The 26,783-nt window shown below is 41.1% G+C and overlaps 1 protein-coding gene across 7 annotated transcripts in view; it reads left to right on the top strand.

Annotated features, from left to right (window-relative positions):
- The window catches only part of dcaf6 (ddb1 and cul4 associated factor 6), a 137,477-nt gene that overhangs the window by 6,185 nt on the left and 104,509 nt on the right, over positions 1 to 26,783 (top strand). For all 7 annotated transcript variants that reach the window (XR_013499908.1, XR_013499907.1, XR_013499906.1 and 4 more), the window contains exons 2-4: positions 16,398 to 16,459; positions 23,468 to 23,560; positions 25,006 to 25,191. Coding sequence is in view for 3 of the 7 variants with exons in the window: in XM_078232634.1 (XP_078088760.1) it covers positions 16,398 to 16,459; positions 23,468 to 23,560; positions 25,006 to 25,191 (341 nt within the window). In the remaining 4 variants the exon portion in view is untranslated. The remainder of the gene's footprint in view (positions 1 to 16,397; positions 16,460 to 23,467; positions 23,561 to 25,005; positions 25,192 to 26,783) is intronic.

Below are 26,783 nucleotides of genomic sequence, written 5' to 3'. Positions count from 1 at the left end.
GCCGATCATTTCATCTTGTCCACTTTTCTCAACTATGATCCACTTTGAGCTGATTACCTTCAATTGGTTCCACTCATGCTAATCCCAACAAAACCAGCGTAGCTTCAGCCATAACAAAAATAGAAAATGCTGGAAAATCTCAGGTCTGACACTATCTGTGAGGAGAGAATAGAGCCAACATTTCGAGTCTAGATGGTCCTTCAGCAGACCTGAGATTTTCCAGCATTTTCTGTTTCTGTTTCAGATTCCAGCATCCGCAGTATTATGCTTTTAGCTTCAGCCATATTTTCTCCTCCAGCACAATCACCAAGTTGCCAAGATTCCACTTTTGAATCCTACTTCTTGAAAATATTAATTTCAGAGAGGTTCGTTTTCATATTATGAGGGAATCTATATTTGTGGATTTATTTGACTGTTTTTGGGGCGGAGATCAAGGATTACAACCTTTTGCCAGCCTGGTGCTCCCAAATGCAGAGAGTGTTGTGGAACTGCCCGAAGAAGCTCGGTTCTGGTTTCCCTTTGATGGCTAAGGTGATGAAAAGTCCCAAATACGGAACATAGGGATCTGGTGACAGTGTGGCAGCTTTTAATCCAGAGCTGAGGAGTCAACAGAAAGTTGCTAGCTCGGTACAGAGTGCTGTTGTCAGCACCCTGTAGCAGGGGCTCAGAGAAGGCCAGGAGCTGTAGTTGCTTGGTGCAGCTGGGAATACTGGTGGTCAGGGAAGCCCAGAAGTAATTGCCAGCTCAGTGAATCTGAGAAATGCATGGATGTGTCTTGGTTGCAAATGCCATTTAATGTGCAGTGTGTGATGTGTTTGACCACATTTTGCCTGTGAATTCTTGTTTACCTCATGTTAATACTGTATGTTAGAGAATAAAGTAGATTGTATTGACTGTTTACTTTGTTAGGAGCAAAGGAACAGGAGTAGGCCATTCAGCCCATCCAACCTGCTCCACCTTTCAGTTTGAATTTGGCCGATCATCTACTTCAATGCCACTTTCCCGCACTATCTTCATATTCCTTGATGCCATTAGTTTCCAGAGAATTATCGATTTTTGGCTTGAATGAGCTAAATTATTGAGCTTCCACAGCCCTTTGGAGTAGAGAACTCAAAAGATTCGCTATTCTGAGTGAGTGAAGAAATCCCTCCTCAACTTTGTCATAAATGGCCTACCCCTTATCCTGAGATTATATCTCCTGGTTTTAGATTTACCAATATTTTAGCACCACGTTCCCAACAAACATGCTGTGTGTTAACAGGAGAGAGGCGGCGCCCATCTGGCCGCACTCCAGCCCTGAATCGAGAGGCACCAGCCAGGGGAAAGAAACATCTAATCTATATCCACTCTGTCACACTCTGTAAGAATTTCATAAGTTTAACATAAGAACATAAGAAATAGGAGCAGGAGTAGGCCATCTGGCCCTTCGAGCCTGCCCCGCCATTCAACAAGATCATGGCTGATCTGAAGCGAATTAGTTCCACTTACCCGCCTGCTCCCCATATCCCCTAATTCCCTTATCGATCAGAAAACTATCTATCCGTGATTTAAACATATTCAACGAGGAAGCCTCCACCACTTCAATGGGCAGAGAATTCCAGAGATTCACCACCCTCTGAGAGAAGAAGTTCCCCCTCAACTCTGTTCTGAACCGGCCCCCCCTTATTTTGAGGCTGTGCCCTCTAGTTCTGGTTTCCCTTCTAAGTGGAAAGAATCTCTCCACCTCTACCCTATCCAGCCCCTTCATTATCTTATATGTCTCTATAAGATCACCCCTCATCCTTCTAAACTCCAACGAGTACAGACCCAATCTGTTTAATCTCTCCTCATAAGCTACACCCCTCATCTCCGGTATCAACCTGGTGAACCTTCTCTGCACTCCCTCCAAGGCCAATATATCCTTTCGCAAATAAGGGGACCAAAACTGCACACTGTACTGCAGTTGCGGCCTCACCAGTGCCTTGTACAGTTGCAGTAAGACCTCCCTGCTTTTATATTCTATCCCCCTCGCGATAAAGGCCAACATTCCATTCGCCTTCTTGATCACCTGCTGCACCTGCAGACTGAGTTTTTGCGATTCGTGCACAAGGACCCCCAGGTCCCTCTGCACAGTCGCACGATGTAATTTTTCTCCATTTAAATAATATTCCAATTTACTATTATTTCTTCCAAAGTGGATAACCTCACATTTGCTAACGTTATATTCCATCTGCCAGATCCTCGCCCACTCGCTCAGCCTATCCAAATCTCTCTGCAGACTTTCCGCGTCCTCCACACAATTCGCTTTCCCACTCACCTTCGTGTCATCAGCAAACTTGAATACCCTAGATTCAGTCCCCTCCTCCAGATCATCTATGTAAATGGTAAACAATTGAGGCCCCAGCACCGATCCCTGCGGCACGCCACTGGTCACCAACTGCCAACCAGAAAAGCACCCATTTATCCCAACTCTCTGCTTCCTGTTAGATAGCCAATCCCCAATCCACGCCAACACCTTACCCCTAACTCCGTGTACCCCAATCTTCTGCAGCAACCTTTTGTGAGGCACCTTATCGAACGCCTTCTGGAAATCTAAAAACACCACATCCACCGGTTCCCCTCTGTCAACCGCACTAGTGACATCTTCATAAAAGTCCAGTAGATTCGTCAAACACGACTTTCCCTTCATGAATCCATGCTGCGTCTGCTTGATCGAACCATTCTTATTCAGGTGCTCTGTTATTTCCTCTTTAATAATGGACTCTAGCATCTTCCCAACTACGGACGTTAAGCTAACCGGCCTGTAGTTACCCGCCTTTTGTCTACTTCCTTTTTTAAACAGCGCGTAACAGTAGCTATTTTCCAGTCAGCCGGCACTACCCCAGAGTCCAGCGAATTTTGATAAATTACTACTAACGCATCTGCTATTACCTCAGCCATTTCTTTCAGTACCCTGGGATGCATTCCATCCGGGCCCGGGGACTTGTCTACCTTCAGTCCTATTAGTCTACCAAGCACCACCTCCTTAGTAACAGTCATTGTATTAAGGACCTCCCCTCCCACCAACTCTCGATCTCTAATATTCGGCAAACTATTTGTGTCTTCCACCGTGAAGACCGACACAAAGAACTTATTTAAAGTCTCAGCCATTTCCTCGTTTTCCACTATTAAATCCCCCCTCTCATCTTCCAAGGGTCCAACATTCACTCTAGCCACTCTATTCCTTTTTATATACTTGTAAAAACTTTTACTATCATTTTTTATATTTTGAGCTAGTTTAGTTTCATAATCTATCTTTCCTTTCTTAATCGCTTTCTTAGTCGTTCTTTGTTTTTCTTTAAAGCTTTCCCAATCCACTAATTCTCCACTATTTTTGGCCACTCTGTACGCATCTGATCTTACTTTAATACTCTCCTTTATTTCCTTCGTTATCCACGTCCGGTTATCCTTTTTCTTACAGTCCTTCTTTATCACCGGAATATATTTTTGCTGAGTACTTAAAAAAATCTCCTTAAAAATCCTCCACTGTTCCTCAGCTGTCCTACCTACCAGTCTGCTCGCCCAGTCTACATTAGCCAATTCCACCCTCATCCTATCGTACTCCCCTCTGTTCAAGCAGAGGACACTGGTTTGGGACCCTACTTTCTCACCCTCCTTCTGTATCAGAAATTCCACCATATTATGATCACTCATCCCAAGAGGATCCTTCACAAGAAGATCCTTAATCCTACCTGTCTCATTGCACAGAACCAGATCCAAGATAGCTCGCTCTCTCGTAGGTTCTGTAACATACTGTTCAATGAAACAATCCAGGTCACCCTTCATTCTTCCAAACTCTAGGCAATACAGACCCAGACTCCTCAGACTCTCTTCATAAGACAACCCTGCCATCCCAGGAATTAATCTGGTGGACTTCCATTGCATTGGATTCCATTCCATTCCATATGGCAAGTACCCACTTGGGATAAGGGGACCAAAACTGCACACAATACTCCACGTGAGGTCTCACCAAAGACTCTTAATAGTAAAAATTTCTTCTGTTCATTTGAAACAATGAAAACATTTGCCTTTATTCTCCTAGTAACTGAGATTTCTGTTTTTGTCTACTTTACAAAAATTACTGGTCCCTAACTCGATAAACAAATATTTGTTGCAGTGCTTAATTTTACAATCATCCTGGTGTTATCAGGTTGTCTTGATGTTAAATGGAAACTCAAAAGCTATCTTCTTTTGTTCCCAGCAGAAGTTCACTAAGGCTGAACCAGATGCTGCTCTTGTCTTTCACCAAGAAAACATAGGAACATAAGAAATAGGAGCAGGAATAGACCATATGGCAGGTCGAACTGCTTTGCCATTCAATAAGAGCGTGGCAGACCTTTGGTTCAGATCCACTTTACTGCCTTCTCCCAATATCTCCTGATTTCCTGAGAGAGCAAAATCTGTTTATCTCAGCCTTAAATATATTAAATGAAAGAACAACTACAATTCTCTGGGATAGAGAATTCCAAAGATTTGCAACTTTTTGTATGAAGCGATTTCTCCTATCTTAGTCATAAATGATTTGTCCCTTCTCTGTCCCATGTTCTAGATTCCTCGACCAAGATAAACAATTTATCCTCTTGAGCCTGTCTCTAATATGTCTTTACACCTAGCTTTTACTCTTTGAAAGCTGATGAAACTCTTGTTCATGCTTATGATTCCCCGAGGTTTCTGGAACGCTTTTGTGGCTTCTAAAGCTCCTCCTTATTCTATTCCAACTTGTTCCAGGATTCGTATTTGCATCTTATCACACATTAACTCTCGCTTACCCATCAGTTATGTCATTGTTGATTTCCACTGGATCCCAAAACACCAAATGCAAATCTCTACAGTGGGATCCTGTGCTTAAAACCTAGGATGACAGAATGTGGGCCCTGGAGTTTTGGATAAACTCCCCACTCAGTCTGCAATTTCCTTCTGTCATACGTTCCAGTCCCAATCTGCAATTTGGGATCCTGTGCTTCCTTCTTTTGCAACATTTCATCTCGGTGAGAGCTTTCAGCTATTTTGGTCCTACTCTTTGGGGCTCATTTCCTAAACACCTTTGTTTTGCTATTTCCTATCCAATTCTCAGAAAACCTTAAAATCTTCCTCCTTAACTGTACTTTCAAACAAACCTTCTAAATTCTCAGCTGCACCATCTGTATGTCTTCTCTGTGAAGGTCCAGAAACTATTTATGTTAAACAAGCTACACAGATCTAAGTTGTTGATTCTTCATGTGAAGAGACTTAATTTTAGGAAAATGTGCTGTTAAGTCAGGAAAAATTGTCATACTTTTAAGTGAGTATTTGGAATCATTTATTTTCAATTACACAGAATAGCTACAAGTTATCAACTAAATGTGATTTAATATGATGAAAGTATGTCTTGTATAGTTCAGTTGCTATACGTGTATAGTGTGAGGGATACGCATCTAACGTATGATTACATGAAGGGCCCGATTTTTACCATCAAGTTGCACCCATTTTCGGGCGCGAAAACTTGGTAAAGTCAGGCGTGAGGCGGGTAGCGTGATCCGCGCCCGCCTCCATGCCAGTTCCCCCTTTACCAAGGCCCGAAAATGGGACCGCGCCTGAAACACAATGGCCATTTAAATGCATTTGCATACATTTAAATTGACTTAATGGGCTGCAGGCCCAACCTCACTGGCACTTCCCCCTTTACCACCGCATTTGCCCATCCAGAATCGGCGCGAAACAGACATGCTCCATATAAGTCCGATTCAGGCGCTCCAGACGGCTTTCTGCTTGAGATTGGTTGGGATGGGGGAAGGTGGGGTTTGCTGCCACTCTGCCTGAGATCAGTGAGGGGGAAGGGGGGTCTGCTGCCACTCTGCCTGAGATAAGTGAGGGGGAAGAGGGGGTCCACTGCCACTCTGCCTGAGATCGGTGAGGGGGAAGAGGGGTCCACTGCCACTCTGCCTGAGATCAGTGAGGGGGAAGGAGGGTCCACTGCCACTCTGCCTGAGATCAGTGAGGGGGAAGGAGGGTCCGCTGCCACTCTGCCTGTGATCAGTGAGGGGGAAGGGGCTTCAGCTGCCACTCTGCCTAAGATCAGTGAGGGAGAAGGGGGGTCCACTGCCAATCTGCCTGTGATCAGTGGGGATGAAAGGAGGTCCGCTGCCACTTTGCCAGAGATCGCTGGGGTGGAAGGGGGGGGTCTGCTGCCACTCTGCCTGAGATCAGTGAGAGGGAAGGGAGGAGTGGCTTGCGATCAGTCTGGGTGGCAGAGGGGATGGGGGGATAAGGGGGTCTGTAATGTTGTGGGGGTGGGGCAGTGTCTGAGGGGGCCAAGGGGAGGCATTATCCGGCCCGGGAGCGATGTGGCAGGGGAACCGCATTCTCTCACTTTTTCTGCGCATGTGCAGTTGGAGGCGCTGATCGGAGCTGCAGGGTTTTGGGCACATTAAGCCCCGCCCACGGGCCTCTGCAGCGCGATTTGGAATTGCTGATATTTTTTCAGGCAGAGTGCGTATGGGGGCGCCTGAGAACGGGTCTAAAAGTCGGATTTGAAATACTCCCAGTTTCAAGTCCGCCCAGCACTTATAATCAAAATGGTAAAATAGTCCCGAAGTGTCTGAACTTTCAGTCTGAGTTCAAGAACCCACCCATTTCCAGGTCTTTACCCTTGTGCTGCGAATGTCATGCAATGCAAATTTCAATACAAAATACCTTAATTGGCCTGGAAGTGGTTTTTGTTGTGCCAGTTAGGGGTACTAGACATGGGTAGGAGATGAGATGTAGTTCTGGAGGGTGATTTTGTAAGGCAAATGGCAGCCATCACAAGGCTTACTGTTGGCTGGAGGAAAGGAGCAGGCAGGAGAGCAGAGGGCCAGCAGCCCCTCATAAGTGCTCAAAGGCTCACTGCTAAAGTACTCTGACTACTCTGCTCAAGCAATGGCACCTTTGTGCCACTACAGGAAAACCTCATTAAAAAATTTTTCATCAGCAGCCGCAATTGGTAATGGCTCCCTGCCAAATTCCCAACAGTCATGTGCTAACATGTCCCAAACCATTTGAGATTCTAGTTATTGACTTCACTCTCCAACCTATTAACAAGTTCTTCAGTGGGCTTAAAAGCAAGTTAATTGGAGACATGTGGGTTGTCAGCTCCCACCTCTCTGCCTTCTCTCCCTTTAAAAACTCCAGTGTGTCACAGAGTCATTGGAAAGCTGGCATGTCATCCAGGAGTGCTATTTTCCGAGGTTTTAGATACTTACTCTAACTGAGAAGTCAACAACAAGAGCATTAATCCATCATAACAAATACTTCCAAATGTATACTATGACAAAATGGTGATGCTATAGAACGTTGTTTGAATTGTTTAAGGATATTCCAATTTAATGGGTGATAAAGGGGTGAATATTTAATCTTAAAATGATTGTTCTCTGAAATGGCAACTTATTGGCGTGATGTATCTCTGTTTATTAGTTGACTAGCATCAACCTATTTATTTTGCGTGAGTAAATTATGTATTCTAGAACAGCATAGCAAGGAGGCAAACCAAGGGTTTCACTTTGGTAAGGAATTTGGACATTTTTACTAAAATGTTAACATTTTATATAGAATATTTTATTCTCTAAAATGGGGGGGTTGGGGGGATACTTTGAATTAAAAACCATTCACTATGCTAGCACCAGATCCCATCTTTGTTACACCTGAAATTCTCTGTATTCATGAAAGTTAGACAGTCTAATATTTGTCAGTTTGAAGTGGAACTCAAATGTAGAAGAAATGCGCCATCCATGGGTAGTCATGCATTTCTGGGGAGATTTCCATTTGTTTCTTGAATATGCTGTTGGTGGCCAGCACTTCCATTCTCATATTTTAAAATGTTAGCACATGTGAGTTTACAGCCCATATTGGTGCCATCCTATTTGTCGGAGGACAACCATGTTATTTGATGTCCATTTTGTGCATTGGCAATAAATTCAGTGGTGCATTTTCATGTCATCTGGGACTCTGTAGGACACAGAACATTAAATTCAGTAATGCCTCAATTTGCCAAGATGCTAAAATTCCAGATTTTCTTTTGAGACAATTTAATGCAGGTCAAATATTGCACAGCTGACTGTTGGCTGTATTCCTTTTCCATCTGTGTAATTATGAATCATTAGTTTTAGCCTGAACCTGGTGGAATGATGCTTTTCTGTTCACATTGGCAGGTGAGCAGCCTATACAAGCTCTCGTTCAAGTTATTGCAGTAAAGTAATTAAATTGAAGTATTCTGAAGGAAATTAGATTATCTGAAAGGGAAGAACATGCAGGGTAATGGAGAGGAGGCAGGGAAGTAGAACTAGGTGAGTTGCTCAATTGGAGAGCCAGTGCAAATATGATGGGCCAAATGGCCTCCTGTGATTCTGTACTTTTAAAAAGGTAATTCTTAATCTTCTGATTTGCACATCTACTTTACACTGTGCGCAAGGGTACCAATTTTGGATCATGGGATGTTGAACCTTCCTATGGAAATTATGATGGGCTTGAATGTGAGGAAGAGAGTTGACCAAGAGTCTAAATGATATCCATCCCCTTGGAATTTCCTTCACCTTTTCATTAATGCTATTAAATTGTGAAATAGGCTGATTTTATTGATGTATAATTTATGTAATATATGTTATGACTCTATGCACATCCTCCTTGCTGCACATATGCCAAACCTTTGGTACTGAGCTATATCTGCTAATCACATTTTAACTGGTAATGTTATAATGTCTTGCTTTTGAATCTATGCTTGCCATTGTATTCGCCTTTAAAGTGGTGCCATTTTGTGTCTCAAACTCTGTTGCCAACCATTTCTGCATCCAGCTCTCCTACCATTATGTGTAGCGTGTTTGGTACACATGTTTTGAATTTGGTTAGACTAATGGAACATTTGGGGCAAAGCAGAACTTTAATTGAACAAATTTACTCTGAACTAATTTAAGCTGTGGCAGATAAGAGCAATTATGAATTTATTAAATAAATACTACCTCAAGATATGATTCTGACTTCAGAGCAATGAGTCAACTAGAAATTAAATATTTCAATCCAAACCTCTGGAGTAGTGGGACAGGTGCAAATTAATGAACCAGCTAAAGAGCTCCAATTTGTGCGATTTGACAGACCTCACTGAAAGAATTAAGTGGGGTCTATCTAAAGAAATATGATCAAAGTGCACCAAATTGCATTTCTAGGATAGCAGTTTAACTAGAAATTACATACATCTTTATGCCAAGCACGAATTATAAATTATTTTAATCAAATAACTGACACAAGGCTGATGGGCCAAATGGCTTCCTTCTGTGCTGCATAATTTTATGATGAAATTAAGTTAATGGGATCTCATAGTGAGTGAGACAGTTAGATTAATCGATTAATGTGCCTAAATAACAGGAATCTAACTTTTGGGTCTAGTTAAGAAAATTGAGCTCCTCACTTGCACTCCATTCTCTCTTCTCTATAGCTCCACCTCCTGCTCTCTTTCTCTGCTTCTCCAAACCTATTCATCCTTTCATCTCTACTACTCATTTATAATACTTTTGCTAATCTTACTGTCTCTACTTCCTCAAACTTCCCAATATTCACTACACTTGATGTTCACTATCCACCCTATGTTTTTATTGTCTGTTAATTATTTCTCAGCAACATATTTCTTTCCCCTGTATCCACTACTCACTATCCAATTTTCACTTTCAGCTTTACTTTGCACTCCCTACAACAACATTTTTTATGACCAGGTGAGAGAGAGTCGAATGGCATTTTTCTTTGTTCTCTCCTCATCAAGTTTTTTTTTTGAAAAGGATACGCCCCCCCCCCCCCCCCCCCCCCCCCCAAAAAGCCTGGGTCCCATTGTTCAAATGATCAGGTTTGATGGTTTGTCTCCATTCAGTTGAGTATCTGAATGATAGGAAAGATTGTTCATTCACATTCCGCTATGATTTCTCTCTTTGGCAGATGCCATCTCCATCTCAATGGGGTTGGAATGTGGAACGTGCAGTAATCAAATTAGATAATTGCCTTGGCTGTGTTCAAGTTACTTCAGTCTGTTTTAAACAAGTTTTTTTTAAAGTTCAATTCCTGTTTCCAGCTAGTGAATTAAAATTATAATTTTGGCACAAAACATATCTTCATGACAACACAAATGTTTATGTATCGTCTAAAGATATTCACAAAAGATCCGCTTCTCTACACTGCCTTCCAGACTTGGAGCTATCTCCTGTGCCTCATTGACCAGAATTGGACAGAGTAATTAGAGCTGAGTTTCCAAACCATATCCTTCCTATCAGAAATACTACCTTCCTCCGTTACATCATCTGCTGCTTTGTCTGTCCCAACTCATCCATGCCTTTACTTGACTATTGCGATATTCTCCTGGCTGCCCTCCCACCTTCCACCCTACATAAACTTGAGTTCATCCAAAGTTCTACTACGAATATCCCAGATCATGTCAATCTCTTTCACCCGTCGCCCTTGTGTTCACTGACCCAAATTGGCTTCCAATCCACATTTGATTTTAAAATTCTCATCCTTGTGTTCAGTTATCCCTGTAACCTCCTTCAATTTTACAAGGTATTGAGATTTGGAGGGTTGTATATCCTAATTTTTTTAATGTTGCAGCACTGGTGATTGTTGCCTTTGGTTAGGATCTACATTGCATAGTTTGAGTGGTGGAGGCGGACTCAGCTGACACTCTCAAAAGGAAATTGGATGAGCACCTGAAGGTTCTCTTAAAAATTGCAGAGCTGAAGAGAAATGGCCAGGCTTTTGAGACTAACTATGTTGCTCTTGAAGAGAGCTGGCATAGATGGGCAGAATGACCTCTGTCTATGCTGTAACCATTCTATGATTCAACCTTTTTGATTAGCCTACACTTTATTTGATTATTGGCAATTAAGAGCCACTGGTATGACCTAGAGACATAGGAACAGGAGGAAGCCCATTGACTCCCTAGAATCTGTTCCGCCATCCAGCGAGATCATGGCTGATCTGTGACATAACTCCACACACCCACCTTTTCCCTTAAGATTTCTGTTAAAGGCATTATCAACCTGACGTATAAATTAGCAATTGATCTAGCAACGACTGCAAAGAGATATGTACAAGTTAACTGATTAGGAACAAGTGTGGTTATTTACTTTGGCAGTAAGAATAGAAAAAGTGTATTCTAAAAGGTATGAAACTTGTAAATGTTGACGTTCAGAGAAACATGGATGTATTCATACAAGGAACACAATGTTAGTATGCGGGTACAACGAACAAAGAGGAAGGCACATGGGATATTGGCCTTCATTACAAAGAGATTAGAGTACAAGAGGAAGGATTTTTTGTTAGTTGTTTGGAACTTTGGTGAAACCACATCTGGAACATTTGTGTAGTTTTGGTCTCCATATCTAAGGAAAGATGTATTACTTAGCACTGGAGGTGGTTCACTATCTTGATCTCTGGGATGAGAGGGTTGTCCTATGTGAGAAGTTGAGTAAATCATAGAATCTCTACTGTGTAGAAGGTGTCCATTCAGCCCACTGAGTCTCCACTGTCTCTGACAGAGTATCTTAACCAGGTCCTGTTCCCCTGTCCTATCCTTGTAATTCCATACATTTACCATGGCTAATCCATCTAACCTGCACAGCTTTGGACTCTGGGAGGAAACCAGAGTACCCGGAGGCGACTCACACAGACATAGGGAGAACATGCAAACTCTGCACAGAATGTCACCCAAGGCTGGAATTGAACCTGGGTCCCTGGCGCTGAGAGGCAGCAGAATGGGCTTATACACTCTGGAGTTTAGAAGAATGAGCAGTGATCATATTGAAACATACAAGATTCTGAAGGGGCTTGATAAGGTTGATACTGAGAAGTTGTTTCCCCTGATTGAGAAATCTTGAACATGTGTGCACTCCAGAGGTTTGTGGGTGCTCTAAGTTGAGTATATTTAAGGCTGTGATAGACAGATTTTCAATTTCTCTGGGAATCGAGGAACACTGGGAGCAGGCAGGAATGTGAAGTTGAGGCAGAAGGTAAGCCGTGATCATGTTGAATGGAGGAGCAAGCTCAAGGGTCCGTTTGGTATTATCCTAATCCTATTTCTCGTTTTATGTTCATGTTTGCAGAAGAAAGTTTCAAACTTCCACCAACCTTTGTACCTGTGTAGAGTAGAAATGTTTTCTACCTTTACTTCTGAAAAGATTGGCTCTCATTTTTCGGCTACAACCCCTGGTCCTAAATTTGCCAACTAGCAGATGTAGGGAAGAAACTTCCAGCACTTTGTTTTTTTTCTCCACATATTTGTTTACTTCTGAAACCAAATTTTGGAACAGGGCTCTTAAAATTCATGCAAGATACAGAGGTACTACACCATTTAGAAGCTAGCGTATTATAATATTATTACTGCAACTGAAAACCCAAGAATTTGTAATGCAATCCAAAATGATGATGACAGGGATCATCTAAATTTAGAAATGGAGTAATGCGGTGTCAGTATATTTCATAATGGTTAAATATAGGACACAAGTGTTTTGAGAAAATAAATTGGGTGAGCAGATACAGAAATGATATTGCAAAAAATATTAAAAAGTAATGAACTCTACATAGTTAAATGTATTGCCATTATACCAACTTTATTCACTATTCATCAATTTCCATTTATCATTTGTGAAGCCCACATGGTAAAATTATTGTATAGGACTTTGCTCGTTGCACTTCATTTTGATGTCCCCTTTTAAAAATTTTCCTCAACTCACAGTCAAGACATTCTATTTTGCATTCTAAGTCAGAACTGCTTGCATATATAAATGCCTTTAGCAAGGGCAGCCTTGTAATAATTATTTAAGTTTGTGTTCTACAGTTTAATACTGCAAGTTCATCTATGTCATTAAAGAACTAAACCCCAAGGAATTAGTGCTGCTGTAGGTTAAAATATTTGGCTGGATCATTATGATGCATCTAGTGAGTGGGCTGCTTCTGATTAAGAATGCTATACACATTTAGCAAAACAATATTGCATTCTAAATGTACCTAAATTGCTCTCTTTTCCTTCAATTGCCTGTTTCTTCCTGCTTTCTCATTTCTTTCCTTCTCTGATTTCATTTCATTATTTGTGTGCTTTCATTTTCTGAGTGTCTCTCTTTGCCTTCACTAATACTCCTCACCCCTATCCTCTTTTCACTTATTCTATGCCCTCTTTTTAACTTCCTCTTCCTCTAAGCTGTGAAAGATACCAGCATTAGGACTTAGGTCAATGAGTTGGAAGAAGCAGTCACTTTGGAATTGAGTTGCAAATAGAAGCACCAGCTGGCTTTGCTGCGCAAGTTGGTGGTAATCCCTGTATCTGGATATAATAGAAAGAAATGCCATTGATCCTGTCATATTCTGGAGGTGGTCTTGCCTACTATTTGACTGTAGGGGCATGTTCACAGGTTCAGGTTCCATATGAATGCTAATGAAATACAACTATAGCTATCTACCATATTGCTGGAACTTCCTCTGTGTTTTTAGATTGCCCATCTGACATTTTCAGACTTGAATCAAAATTTCAGGAGCACCTAAAATACTTGTTACTGTTCATGATGCTCATGCCACTGATCTTCTGACTTCATTCCCCAACTGTAGCTGCTGAAACAGACTTGAGTTTCATCATCAAAAGTGCTTTCTTTCACCTTTACAACATATTATACTTCCGACTCTGCTTCACTCCTTGATCTAAGGTTATACTATGAATTGAGATGATTTGGGAAAGGAGTTGAATTCTTTTTCCTTCCTTAGAAATTTTATGGATCATTTAATGGCTTTGAAAATAATTAGTAAAACTTGGCCACATAAGCAGATGACTAAATGATGGTCCAATTTTTTTGTGATTTGTAATTCTTAGCAGTTAGTGAAATGTGCATAACAAAAATAGGAATACAGAGGATATGGTTGTAAGATGTCACTGTATTGTTCATATATTCCTTTCTTCGTTAATGACACCTCCCTTGGGTTATTGTGTCAGTTCTTTTCTCTGTTTACTGTTGGGCACTTCCTGTTGACATCTGACCAAGGCAGATTATACCAGATGTAATTAATTGCATTTCCTTGTTTTGTTTAAAATATTATTAGCTTTGACACACAAGTGGCATATCGGGTATAACATTTTATTGTTGAGCAATTGCTGATGGCATTTTCCACGTAACTGGAGTGAAAAATAGCACTCTTCATTTCAGAATGAGCACCTATGGTATCTTATCATAGAATCCCTACAGTGCAGAAGGAGGCCATTCGGCTCATCGATTCTGCACCAAGCACAATCCCACCCAGGTCCTATTCCCATAACCCCACATATTTACCCTGCTAACTTCCTGACACTAGGGTTAATTTAGCATGGCCAATCAACCTAACCCACACATCTTTGGATTGTGGGAGGAAACCAGAGCACCTGGAGGAAACCCACGCAGACATGGGGAGAATGTGCAAACGCCGCACAGGCAGTGACCTGAAGCTGGAATTGAACCCAGGTCCCTGGTGCTGTGAGGCAGCAGTGCTAACCACTGTGCCACCATTATACTTAGGAAAAATATCTTATTCATCTCTCTCTTTCACTGGAAAAGATACATCATTACTTAATTAATCAGAGGCATACCTAATTGCCAGTGCACATTATCCTTTGGATCATGCTAATCTTCAGTAGTGAATTCAAATAGCCATTTAGTGCTTTTCTGGAGTGTACTCATTCTGAAAGCTTGAATGCGTCCAGTAACAGAAAGCCAAGATGTTATAAATTTATAATTCATTTTGTTATTCAAAATAATTCAATTAGCTGCTGACTTTGCCCAATAAATGCACAACACAGATGCTGTAAATAGTGCATATTTATTATTTACATAATATTTGTATTTTATCATTTTGATTCTGAGTCATGTTGACTATTAGTTTTGCAAATGTTTGTATAATCAAAGAGAAAATGACTTGTCTGTATTGAGTGTCTTGCACAGAAATATGTACCTTATTGATAATTGCGCAAGATACTGATTAAAGTGCTAATCTGTGAGGCCAACAATTTGCAATTGATGGGAAAATGTGAACTGAATGGCAGCCTTCATTGATTAGACTGACAAGTATGTAATTTGATCTGATTGAACCCAAATTGAATCTTGTAGCATGACATCAAACTGGATTTATCACACACATTTGAAATTGTTAGTGCACCACACTTTTAACCTTGTATATTTTTACATTCTGTTCACTCACCTTCCATCACATCATCACGTTTGAGAGGGCAAGAATACAAGAGCAGGGATGTACTTCTGAGGCTGTATAAGACTCTGGTCAGACCCCATTTGGATATTGTGAGCAGCTTTGGACCCCATACGTAAGGAAGGATGTGCTGCCCTTGGGAAGGGTCCAGAGGAGGTTCACGAGAATGATCCCTGGTATGGAGAGCTTGGCGTTTGAGGAACTGTTGAGGACTCTGGGTCTGTACTTGTTGGAGTTTAGAAGGATGAGGGGGGGGGGGGATCTTATTGAAACTTACAGGATACTGCGAGGCCTGGATAAAGTGGACGTGGAGAGGGTGTTTCCACTAGTAGGGAAAACTAGAACCAGATGGCACAACCTCAGGCTAAAGAGACGATCCTTTAAAACAGAGATGAGGAGGAATTTCTTCAGCCAGAGAGTGGTGAATCTGTGGAACTCTTTGCCGCAGAAGGCTGTGGAGGCCAGTCATTGAGTGTCTTTAAGACAGAGATAGATAAGGGGATCAGGGGTTATGGGGAAAAGGCAGGAGAATGGGGAGGAGAAAAAAAAATCAGCCATGATTGAATGGCAGAGCAGACTCGATGGGCCGAGTGGCCTAATTCTGCTCCTATGTCCCATGGTCTTATGGTCTGAAAAAAAAATTGATCTGGTAAGGTGTAAGCATTCAGCTTGCAGAAATCCCTACTAACTTCATCGGTGATGCTGCAAATTTTGCAAAAGATCTGTTTTTCCTGTTTCATGTGCCCCAGGGAAAAGTAGCTAGCTTTTTTCTTTCTCTGTAAATGTATATAGTATAGGTGTCAATTAGTCTGAAATTCCAGTTCTATTCTGTAGAAGCTGATTGCTGAATGTGTTTTGTCCATTTTAGTGCTTTGTAGTCAAAGGACTTTTTTTCCTAAAATCATAGCTATTGTCACATGTTTTTCACGCTGAAAGGCGATATTGTTATCAACTTTCCGCATTATTTGCAATGGTTAAATAATTAGAATTATATATGCATTAATTGCTATTGTCATGTTGACGCCCCTACTCTTGGTTTAGTCAGCAGTTCCATCCGAATGCTTTATTGTGCTTTCGTTGATACTGATGACAATACTCACACAATGTGCTATATTATTCTGTCTATTGTACTCAATAGTTAACATTTTACTTGATAATTGTTCTTAATACAGGAAGAAGAGAATTCATCCAAAGATTAAAACTTGAAGCTAAATTGAATGTGCATGATGGTTGTGTGAGTATGCAGTTAATTATTTAAAAATGCTTTAGAACTGGTCAGAGGAATGATATGTTCTGCCCTGTACTGAACTATGAAGGTGCTCAATAAATCAAAATATTAATTTCTGAAAAGTAAAAGACTTTCTAAATAAGCTAAAAATATTTGCAACAGTACTTTTTTTTCTGTCTTCATTATATATCTGGTTCTCGAAATTACTTTATCCCTTCTTTAATTTTTCCCCCCAGAGTACGAGACAATCTTTTTGCCCCTGGTTAGGGATATACTGCTTCCCATAGGAAAGCCCAAGGATGCTGTGAAAGGATGGTTGGGGTCCTCCCATTTGTTTCAATTCCCATTCCTTCTTGTTTTATATTGGTTGAAAGTTGAATCTCAGTTAAAGTTAACTAATACATTATGCTCCAAGATGGTGCATATTATAATTGAAATACCTATAATTTTCATTTAAGTAGACAATGTAATATTTTGGTTGCTACCAAACTAATGAGCACAGTTCTGCAGGTAATTATGAATGAGAAGACCTTTAGCTTTGCCACCAACTTTCTGTCCTACAACTGATGCTGTGCACCTCCTAAAGTTTCCCTCAGTAATAGCTAGATCAATGCAACCTTCAGTACTCTACTCTTAAGTAGCTTCTGGATTTTATACAACACGCCCTGTCTCCAAATACGGGCAACAGTTGTTGATGCTCCATAGTGATTCCACCCGATCTATATCGATGTCATTCCACCATAGGACATCTGACTTTAACTCTGGACTCCTTCCCATTGAATTCTATCAGGTATTTATGTTTGCTAATAATTGCTATGTAATCTGGTTGATGTAATGTGAGTTTTCCCAATGTACATTCACTTGTGCACTTTGTTTCCTGCTCCAGATCTGAACTTGGTTCCATTCTTATCCATATAATCGCAACCAGAGAATCACCTACAATGGTTTCTTAACTTGTTCCCACATCCATTGCCTCCAGCATCCCTCAAGGATCTATCCTTGGCTCCCTCCTGTTTTTCATCTACATGTTGCCTCTCGACATCATCTGAAAACTCAGCAATAGTTTTCACCTGTATGTATGCTGACAACATTCGTCGGTACCTTCCACCTCTCACCACCTCCACTGTGTCTAAATGATCAGACTGCTTGCTTACATCCAGTACTGGCTGAGCAAAAATTTCCTCCAGTAAAATATTGGGAAGGCTGAAGCTATTGTCTTTGATCCCAGCTACCATCTGTATTCACTAGGTACTGACTCCATCCGTCTTCCTGTCAACTGTTTGAGACTGAACTATTTGTAGTCATGTTTGACCTTGAGATGAGCTTCAGACTATGCATATCTGCGCCTTCACTAAGACCACCTATTTCCACTTTCTATAATATCGCTTGAACAAAGAAAATTACAGCACAGGAACAGGCCTTTTGACCCTCCAAGCCTGCACCAACCATGCTGCGCGTCTGAACTAAAATCCCCTACCCTTTGGGGGACTATAATCCCTCTATTCCCATCCTATCTGTATTTGTCAAGATGCCCCTTAAAAGTCACTATCGTATTTGCTTCCAGTTCCTCTCCCGGCAGCGAGTTCGAGGCACCCACTACCCTCTGTGTGAACAAAAAAACCCTGCCTCGTACATCTTTAAACCTTGCTCCCTGCACCTTAAACCTATGCCCCCTAATAATTGACTCTTCCACCCTGGGGAAAAAACTTCTGACTATCCACTTCAGCTCTGCCTCAGTTCATCTGTTGCTGAAACCCTCATTCATGCCTTTGTTATCTATAGACTTGACTATTCCAAAACAATCCTGACTGGCCTCCTGATGTGCTATCAATAAGGCGAAAGACTACCGATATGCCAATATAAGTGTAGGCTTTTATTCACAACAGAATCAGGAGCAGATCCCAACAAATAACCGACCTGGACTGAACAAGGGGGAGGAGACAGCCACCTTTATACTGGGTGCTGAGGGGAGGACCCAAACTGGAAGGGGATGTGTCCAGGTATGACAAGCACACACAACGGTGGTCCATATAGGACAAAGGCACAACTGAGGTCCACCACACCTCCCACATTCTTCACTCTGTAATCTTGAGATCATCCAAAACTCTGCTGTTGTGTCCTTGCTCACTCCAAGTCCCATTCACCCATCCAGTTTTCACTGATCTACATTGGTCCCAGTTAAGGAATGCCTTGATTTTAAAATTCTTATCCTTGTTTTCAAATCCTGCCTTGGCCTTGGCCCTTTCTTTGCAATCTCCTTCAGCTCCACTGCCCTCTGAAATTTGTGCTCATCTTTGTCATTGTTAGCCATGCTTTCAGCTGCCTAGGCCCTAAACTCTGGAATTCCCTACCTAAACTTCCCTGCCTCTTTACTTTTCTTTCCTCTTGAATACATTTTTTTTCATCCTTCAAGACACACTTTAAAACATACCTCTGTCTTAATAGTTTCTTATGTGGTGTGTCAAATTTTGCTCATAATGCTCTGTCCTCTATATGGAAGTCTATTCCAATTGTTGATCACTTTTTGCAAATAACTTCCTGATATCAGTCAGAAAATTTAATTGCATAGTTAGAAACCTTTTTTTCAATTGCCAAAATTTAATTTAAAATAATATTCCAGATATATCTTTTTCATATCATTCACTATTTTATATTTTATCACTTCTCAGCTGTCTCTTTTCCAAATGAAAGGCCAGAGGTGTAACGGATGGCATTGTGGTTAGCACTGCTGCCTCAGCACCAGGGACCAGGGTTCAGTTCTGGTCTCAGGTCACTGTCTGTGTGGAGTTTGCATGTTATCCCTGTGTCTGCATGGGTTTGCTCCAGGTGCTCCGGTTTCCTCCCATACAGCAAAGATGTGCGGGTTAGGTTGATTGGCAATGCTAAATTGCCCCTTAGTGTCAGCGGGATTAGCAGGGTAAATACGTGGGGTAATAGGGGTAAGGCCTGGGTGGGATTGTTGTTGGTGCAGGCTCGCTGGGCCATATGGCCTCCTTCTGCACTATAGAGATTCTATGATGTGATGATTCTATTAGTCTGTCCTCCATATCTCAGATCATTGATACCTGGGATCATCCTTGTAAAATTCTTCTCTGCACTGCATTTAACTAACTAACATGCATCTTGATGACCAGAACATAGTAATCAAGGTGTAGTCTGGCTTGAGTGCTGTACAGTTAGATCATCCGTTTTTCCACACTGAGGTTATTTTCCTTTTGATCATCACATGTTACACAGGATATACAGCACAGAAATGGGCCTTTTAGCCCAACCAGCCCTTGCTAACGTTTATTCTGTACACCATCTCATTCCCATCTTTCTCCATCTAAACCTATCATCATAATCCTCCACTCCCTTTTCCCTCTTACACTTGTCCAGCTTCCTCTTAAATGCATCTATGCACTTCACTTCCACCACTACCTGTGGTAGAGTTCCACATTCTCAATATTCTTTGGCTGAAGAAGTTCCCTATTGGATTTCTTGGTATCTTCTTGAGAGCTATTTTTTGATGACCTTTAGTTATGCTCTTATCCACAAGTGGAAATATATCTCTCACTCCACTATCAGAATCTTCCATATTTTTGTAGACCTCTGTTAGGTCATATCTTAGCTTTTTTTCAAGAGAAAAGAGACCCTGTCTGTTTATCCTTTCTCTGATTATATATACCCACACATTTCTGGTACCGTCCTTGTAAATCTTTTCCGCATGCTCTCTATACCCTTTTTATAATATGGCGACCCGAACTGCACGCAGTGCTCCCAAGTGTCATCTAACCAAATTTCGAAACAAGTTTAGAATCATTTTCCTATTTTTCAATTCCATCCTTCTAGAAGTAAAACCTAGTGCCTGTTTTGCATTCTTTGTCTTGGTAACCTGTGGCACAACTTTGTGATTTGTGTATTTGTACTCCGAGATCCCTTTGTTTGTCTTTGCTCATCTATCATGAGGTGGTAGTGTAGTGGCGTTATCACTGGACTAGTAATCCAGAGACCCAGAGTAATGCAAAGCTCTGGGTACCCAGGTTTGAATCCCATCTTGGCAGATAGTGAAATTTGAATTCAATAGAAATCTGGAACTAAGAGTCTAATGATGACCATGAAACCATTGTTGATTGTCTTAAAAAAACAATCTCATTCACTAACGTCCTTTACTGAAGGAAATCTGCCACCCTTGCCTCGTCTGGCCTACACGTGACTCCAGACCAACTGCAATGTGGTTGACTCTTAAATGGCCTAGCAAATGACGCAGTTTAAGAGTCATAGGGCAGAATGTTACCGGCACGTCCACCCGAGGTCAATGGAGAATGCCGTTCTGCGAGCCTTGCCCACCCCCGGAATCGGGGCGGGCGTGCCGGTAAAATTCCGGCCATAGAGTCATAGAGGTTTACAGCATGGAAACAGGCCCTTTGGCCCAACTTGTCCACGCTGCCCAGTTTTTACCATTAAGCTAGCCCCAATTGCCCATGTTTGGCTCATATCCCTCTATACCAATCTTACCCATGTAATTGTGTAAATGCTTGTTAAAAGACAAAATTGAACCCACCTCTACTACTATGTCTCACAGCTCGTTCCAGACCTGCACCACCCTCTGTGTGAAAAAATTGTCCTTCTGGACCCTTTTGTATCTCTCCCTTAAACCTATGCCCTCTAGTTTTAGACTCCCATGCCTTTGGGAAAAGATGTTGACTATCTACCTTATCTATTTCCCTCATTATTTTATAGACCTCCTATGGGGCGGCACGGTAGCACAGTGGTTAGCACTGCTGCTTCACAGCTCCAGGGTCCCGGGTTCGATTCCCGGCTCGGGTCACTGTCTGTGTGGAGTTTGCACATTCTCCTCGTGTCTGCGTGGGTTTCCTCCGGGTGCTCCGGTTTCCTCCCACAGTCCAAAGATGTGCGGGTTAGGTTGATTGGCCAGGTTAAAAATTGTCCCTGAGATGTGTAGTTAGAGGGATTAGCGGGTAAATATGTGGGGGTAGGGCCTGGGTGGGATTGTGGTCGGTGCAGACTCGATGGGCCGAATGGCCTCCTTCTGCACTGTAGGGTTTCTATGATTCTATGATAAGATCACCCCTAAGCCTCCTTTGCTCTAGGAAAGAAAGTCCCAGTCTATCCAACCTCTCCTTATAACTCAAACCATCAAATATCAAGAGCATCCTAGTAAATCTTTCCTGTACTCTTTCAAGTTTAATAATATCCTTTCTGTAATAGGGTGACCAAAACTGCACACAGTATTCCAATTGTGGCCTTACCAATGTTTTGTACAACTTCAACAAGACGTCCCAACTCCCGTATTCAATGTTTTGACCAATGAAACCAAGCATGCAGAATGCCGCCTTCACCATCCTGTCCACCTGTGACTCCACTTTCAAGGAGCTATGAACCTGGACCCCTAGATCTCTCTGTTCTATAACTCTCCCCAACACCCTACCATTAACTGAGTAGGTCTTGCCCTGGTTTGATCGACAAAATGCATCACCTCACATTAATCTAATTTAAACTCCATCTGCCATTCATCAGTCCACAAGCCCAATTGATTAAGATCCCGTTGCAATCCTAGATAACCTTCTTCACTGTTCACTATGTCACCAATCTTGGTGTCATCTGCAAACTTACTAACCATACCTCCTAAATTCTGATCCAAATCATTAACATAAATGGCAAATAACAGTGGACCCAGCACTGATCCCCGAGGCACACCGCTGGTCATAGGCCTCCAGTTTAAAAATTTGGATATGGGCAATAAATGCCTGCCCTGCCAGCGACGCCCACATCCCATGAGCAAAAACAAAATCTCAATTTTAGGTTTTTCAACGAATAAATAGGGCACCTAGGCCTTCCTAGTGCACTTTTGGACTTCACGCCATTTCCAGCCACACACATTTCAGGTTGTGTATTAGCAAGGTATCAACTTTTCTTGGTGTGTATCCTGACCAGGCAATCAATCTTATGATTAGCCAACTCTGTATGGTGTTCCTGAAGATATATTAACCTCTAACCTGGTGTCCATGACCTTTTACCTTCATCACCCTTTAACAGCATTCTTGAATTGTTACTCATGTTCTCTAAACCTAATCCTGATCTTAGACTCAATCCACAAAAATATTGATGAATGTCTTGTTACATTCAGCAAATATATGACTGTTCATTCATTGGTGATGAACAGGCTGCTAGTCTCCTTTCGAGTACAATGGGGAGTTAAGGGTAAGGTGATGGACAATAAAACAAATGGAATGGTAGAATATGGGTTACATTAATATTTCAAAGGGAAAGAGGAATGAGTTTGAAGCATTGATGGCATTTGAGAAGGTAGTGGGACAGTAAAGAGGTAATGGAGATCATGGATGTGAGTATGGAGAAAGGAGAAGTATGAATAATGATGGGTGACAAGATTGAGAGAAGAGTCGCTTTGGCTGCAGGCTCCATATTCCTCATGACCAACATTGGAAAGATAGCCAATAGCCCTTGAACACTCATTTCACTGTTACTCCACGACAAGTCACCTACTTAATGCCACCTGGGAAATAAAAACTAGAGAAAAGAAAAATACATAAATGGAAATAAGAAGTTAGGAAGTGAAGCAGAAAAGGAAAGAGTCAAAAGTGAGAGGAAATAGCAATATTAATAGCTGAAAGACAAAATGGGAAATCCAATCATTACAATTAGAAAGCTATTTAAATATTAGGAGTAACTCCATTGTAATATCAACCACAAACAATTAATCACTGAAAGCACAACTTTAGATATAATTTTGAGTACTTTTGCTGGTCTATTGCTCCTTTTTCCACCTCTCTCTCTTTTTGCCACCTCCTATTTGTTTTCATTTCAACTTCTAACATTTAATGTAGTCTATTTGTGGCCAGCTTTTAGAAAATCATCACATATATATTGTTTATGAACACTTCTCTCTTCAGAAAAACTGCTGGATAACGTGATTATATTGAAGGTTAGCTGCATTTCTGGAAATATGCAGGGATTGCTTTTGAGTTTTCTTTTGTCCCATATTTGCAACAGGTCAACACGATTTGCTGGAATGATACAGGAGAATATATTCTATCAGGATCCGATGACACCAACCTAGTGATAACCAATCCATACAGTAGAAAGGTAAATTAAATCAATGTATGACTGAAAATGTACTATGATCAAATATCAAAGTGTGTGTTTGAAAAAAGCACTGTTGATGCAAATGGTATTTCATTTTTTTATTTAAAAGCTGCAGGAAGCTTGTGCCAAAGAAAGCCTTTTTCGCTCCCATACCTTCTGTTCAACACTGTTTAGATTAGATACTTTTTGGAGTAAGCAATCCAGTCTGTGTCCTCAATTATGTGACACTCCATTCCTCAAACTACCCTTTTGGTCTTTTAACTTTTTTCTGAATGTTATAGCATATCTCTAGTTATGTGGGATGTAACCTTAAAATCTTATTGAACCTAAAAAGCTGGTTTTGCAGAAATTTGTGGAAAGGTAATTATGCAATTTGCAAGCAAATGTTCAGGAAGACTTTTATTTTAATTAAATTCCCAAAATGGCTCGTTTGCTGCTGGTAGACATTGGAGAACAATAATTGATTGTAGCCCTGAAACTGATATGGAAGATCAAACTTCTCGCCTTATGTGATGCCAAGGAATATTTCATCCCATTGAAGTTGGAAACTAGTTGGAGGAATAGTTGTGCTCTGCTAGGATCCATTAATGGTGGTACAGTGGTTAATACGGCTGCCTCACAACACCAGGGATACGGGCTTGATTCCGACCTTGGGTGACTGTTTATGTGGAGTTTGCATGTTCTCCCCATGTCTGCATGGGTTTCCTCCGGATTCTCTGGTTTCCTCCCACAATCCAAAGATATGCAGGTTGGGCGGATTGGACATGCTAAATTGCCCTTTAGTGTCCAAAGATGTGTAGGTTAGATGGATTAGCCATGGTAAATTTGCGGGGTTATGGGGATAGGGCAGATAGGAGGGCCTGGGTGGGATGCTCTTTCAGAGAGTCGGTGCGGACTCGATGGGCCAGATGGCAATATTTCTGTACTGTAGGGATTCTATGGATCGAATATATTGCTTTTTGTATAATCCAGAAAACACAGATTGTAGGATAACCAGTCCTGTAATGCTGACCCTTTACAAATAGAATCTACAGTGCAGAAGGAGGCCATTTGGCCCATTGAGCCTGCACCGACCATAACCCCACCCAGTTCTTATCCCCATAACCCCATATATTTACCTTCCTAATCCCCCTGACATTAGGGTCAATTTAGCATGGCCAATCCACCTAACCCGCACATTTTTGGAGTGTGGGAGGAAACCGGAGCGCCCGGAGGAAACCCACGCAGACACGGGGAGAATGTGCAAACTCCACACAGACAGTGACCCGAGGCTGGAATTGAACCCGGGTCCCTGGCGCTGTGAAGCAGCAGTGCTAACCACTGTGCCACCGTGCCACCCCTGTCTAAAGATGTTCAAAACTTCAAAATGTCTAAAGATAATTTTGTTAGTTATTTAATGGCAACTATGTGTCCTTTTATTTTTTAAAAAAAAATTCTGATTTCAGATTCTTTCAACCATACGCTCAGGCCATCGAGCAAATATTTTTAGTGCAAAATTTCTCCCACACACCAGTGACAAACAGATCATTTCCTGCTCAGGGGATGGTGTCATATTTTATACGAACACCGAGCGAGATGCAGAAGCAAATCGACAGTGCCAGTTTAACTGTCACTATGGAACTGCTTATGAGGTAATACGGTAATATTGGTGTTGATAATATTATTGGTGAAGAATAACAAAATGTGAGAACACTTTAATTCAATCATCTTTGATTTACAGAAAGTTTTATAAGAGTTTAATGTTTGTTTCTGTGAGCTAACTAAGATTGTTTTGAAATAAATGCTCTCTGTTGCACCATTAAAGCCATAATTGATGTGTACTGTGCCATAAACCTCTTAACCAAAATTATGAGTGTTCTGAAAGCACAGTGAAAGTTTTCGATGAGGCATTCTTTTCTTGCCCTTCTAAATTATTAACTCAGTTTTACTGAGTCTGACAACCTATGTGGATTGCAGGCCCGCTCTTATCCGCTCTTCCTCCATCCATGCCCCAAAATCTATTAAATGTTGTTCAAGAAGTCCACAGCACTGCTGGGTGTAACTACCTGGAGGATGTGGATGTCATCTGTTTTTAGCTGTCGGGTAGTAAAAATATCACAGTATAATCCAAGCAATATTATACTTGGCACGTGCATTACTGTGCAAAAAGGTCAACTGACATTCTATGTGCTTTGTTTCCATTATTATATGTGGTATCACCAAATGAAAATTTGGAAGCCTAATGCAGTTCCCAAACATAATTTGACTTTGATTTGGTCCTGCATAAGTAATTATTGCTCTTGACTTTCATAATAGATTAAAGTTAATAAGAGTGAAATTCATTTAATAAAATAAAATTGTACTATCTCCAATTTAACCTCGTGATATAACATGCAGCAACTATTTTGAGTTTTTGTATGTCAATCCTTCCTTAGTGTTTTAACTTTGTTAATCTTGGAAATCAGGTCATTAGGATGCTTGACCAGTGTTGTCACTTAATTAAGTTAACTAACATTCTGCTCTTTAAAAAATAATCTTTGGGACTTTGAAAACATTTGAGCTTACTGAAACATCATGCTGGCTGGCTGTATGTGCAATTTAATACACAATGGGCTGCTTTGATTCCATTTCCAATCCCATCTTGTAAGATGGCAATAACTGACTGGTTTTACAGTCGTTCTTCATTTAAGATTGTATCTTGGGTGCAATGTAATCTTAAACTTGTGAAGCATAGTTAGTTTATGCAGTTACAGCACATATATTGTGTTCAGCTTAGTTTCTTCAATTTATTAGTCATCAATGTTTCAAACTTGTACAAAAAAATCTGAACGTTATAGGTTTACTCAACTGTAACATTTTAAAATGTGTATTGGAAGTTGTGAAGTTCAAGGGCATGCTGCATATGATCATACACAAATACCACAGTTTTGTTTAAAATTATTTTTGCAAAAGTGCCTTCATCTTAACATATGTAATTGGGTTCTTTGCCATTTTTTTTCCTTTTGATTCCCTATCCTTACTGATCACTATGCCCCAGCTGAAAACAAAATACTGTTTGCACCAGCATTACTCTGTACTGATCCCAACCTGTGGAAAAATGCCTCATCTCTGTACCTTTTAGAGTCATAGAGGCTTACAGCATCGGCCCAACTTGTCCATGCCGCCCTTTTTTTTTAAAACCCTAAGCTAATCCCAGTTGCCTGCATTTGGCCCATATCCCTCTATACCCATCTTACCCATGTAA

This window comes from Mustelus asterias, chromosome 17 (genome assembly GCF_964213995.1).
Source record: "Mustelus asterias chromosome 17, sMusAst1.hap1.1, whole genome shotgun sequence".
Lineage (NCBI taxonomy): Eukaryota > Metazoa > Chordata > Chondrichthyes > Carcharhiniformes > Triakidae > Mustelus > Mustelus asterias.
Note: the sequence above shows the minus strand (reverse complement) of the source record. Positions and strands in the feature narration are given on the sequence as shown.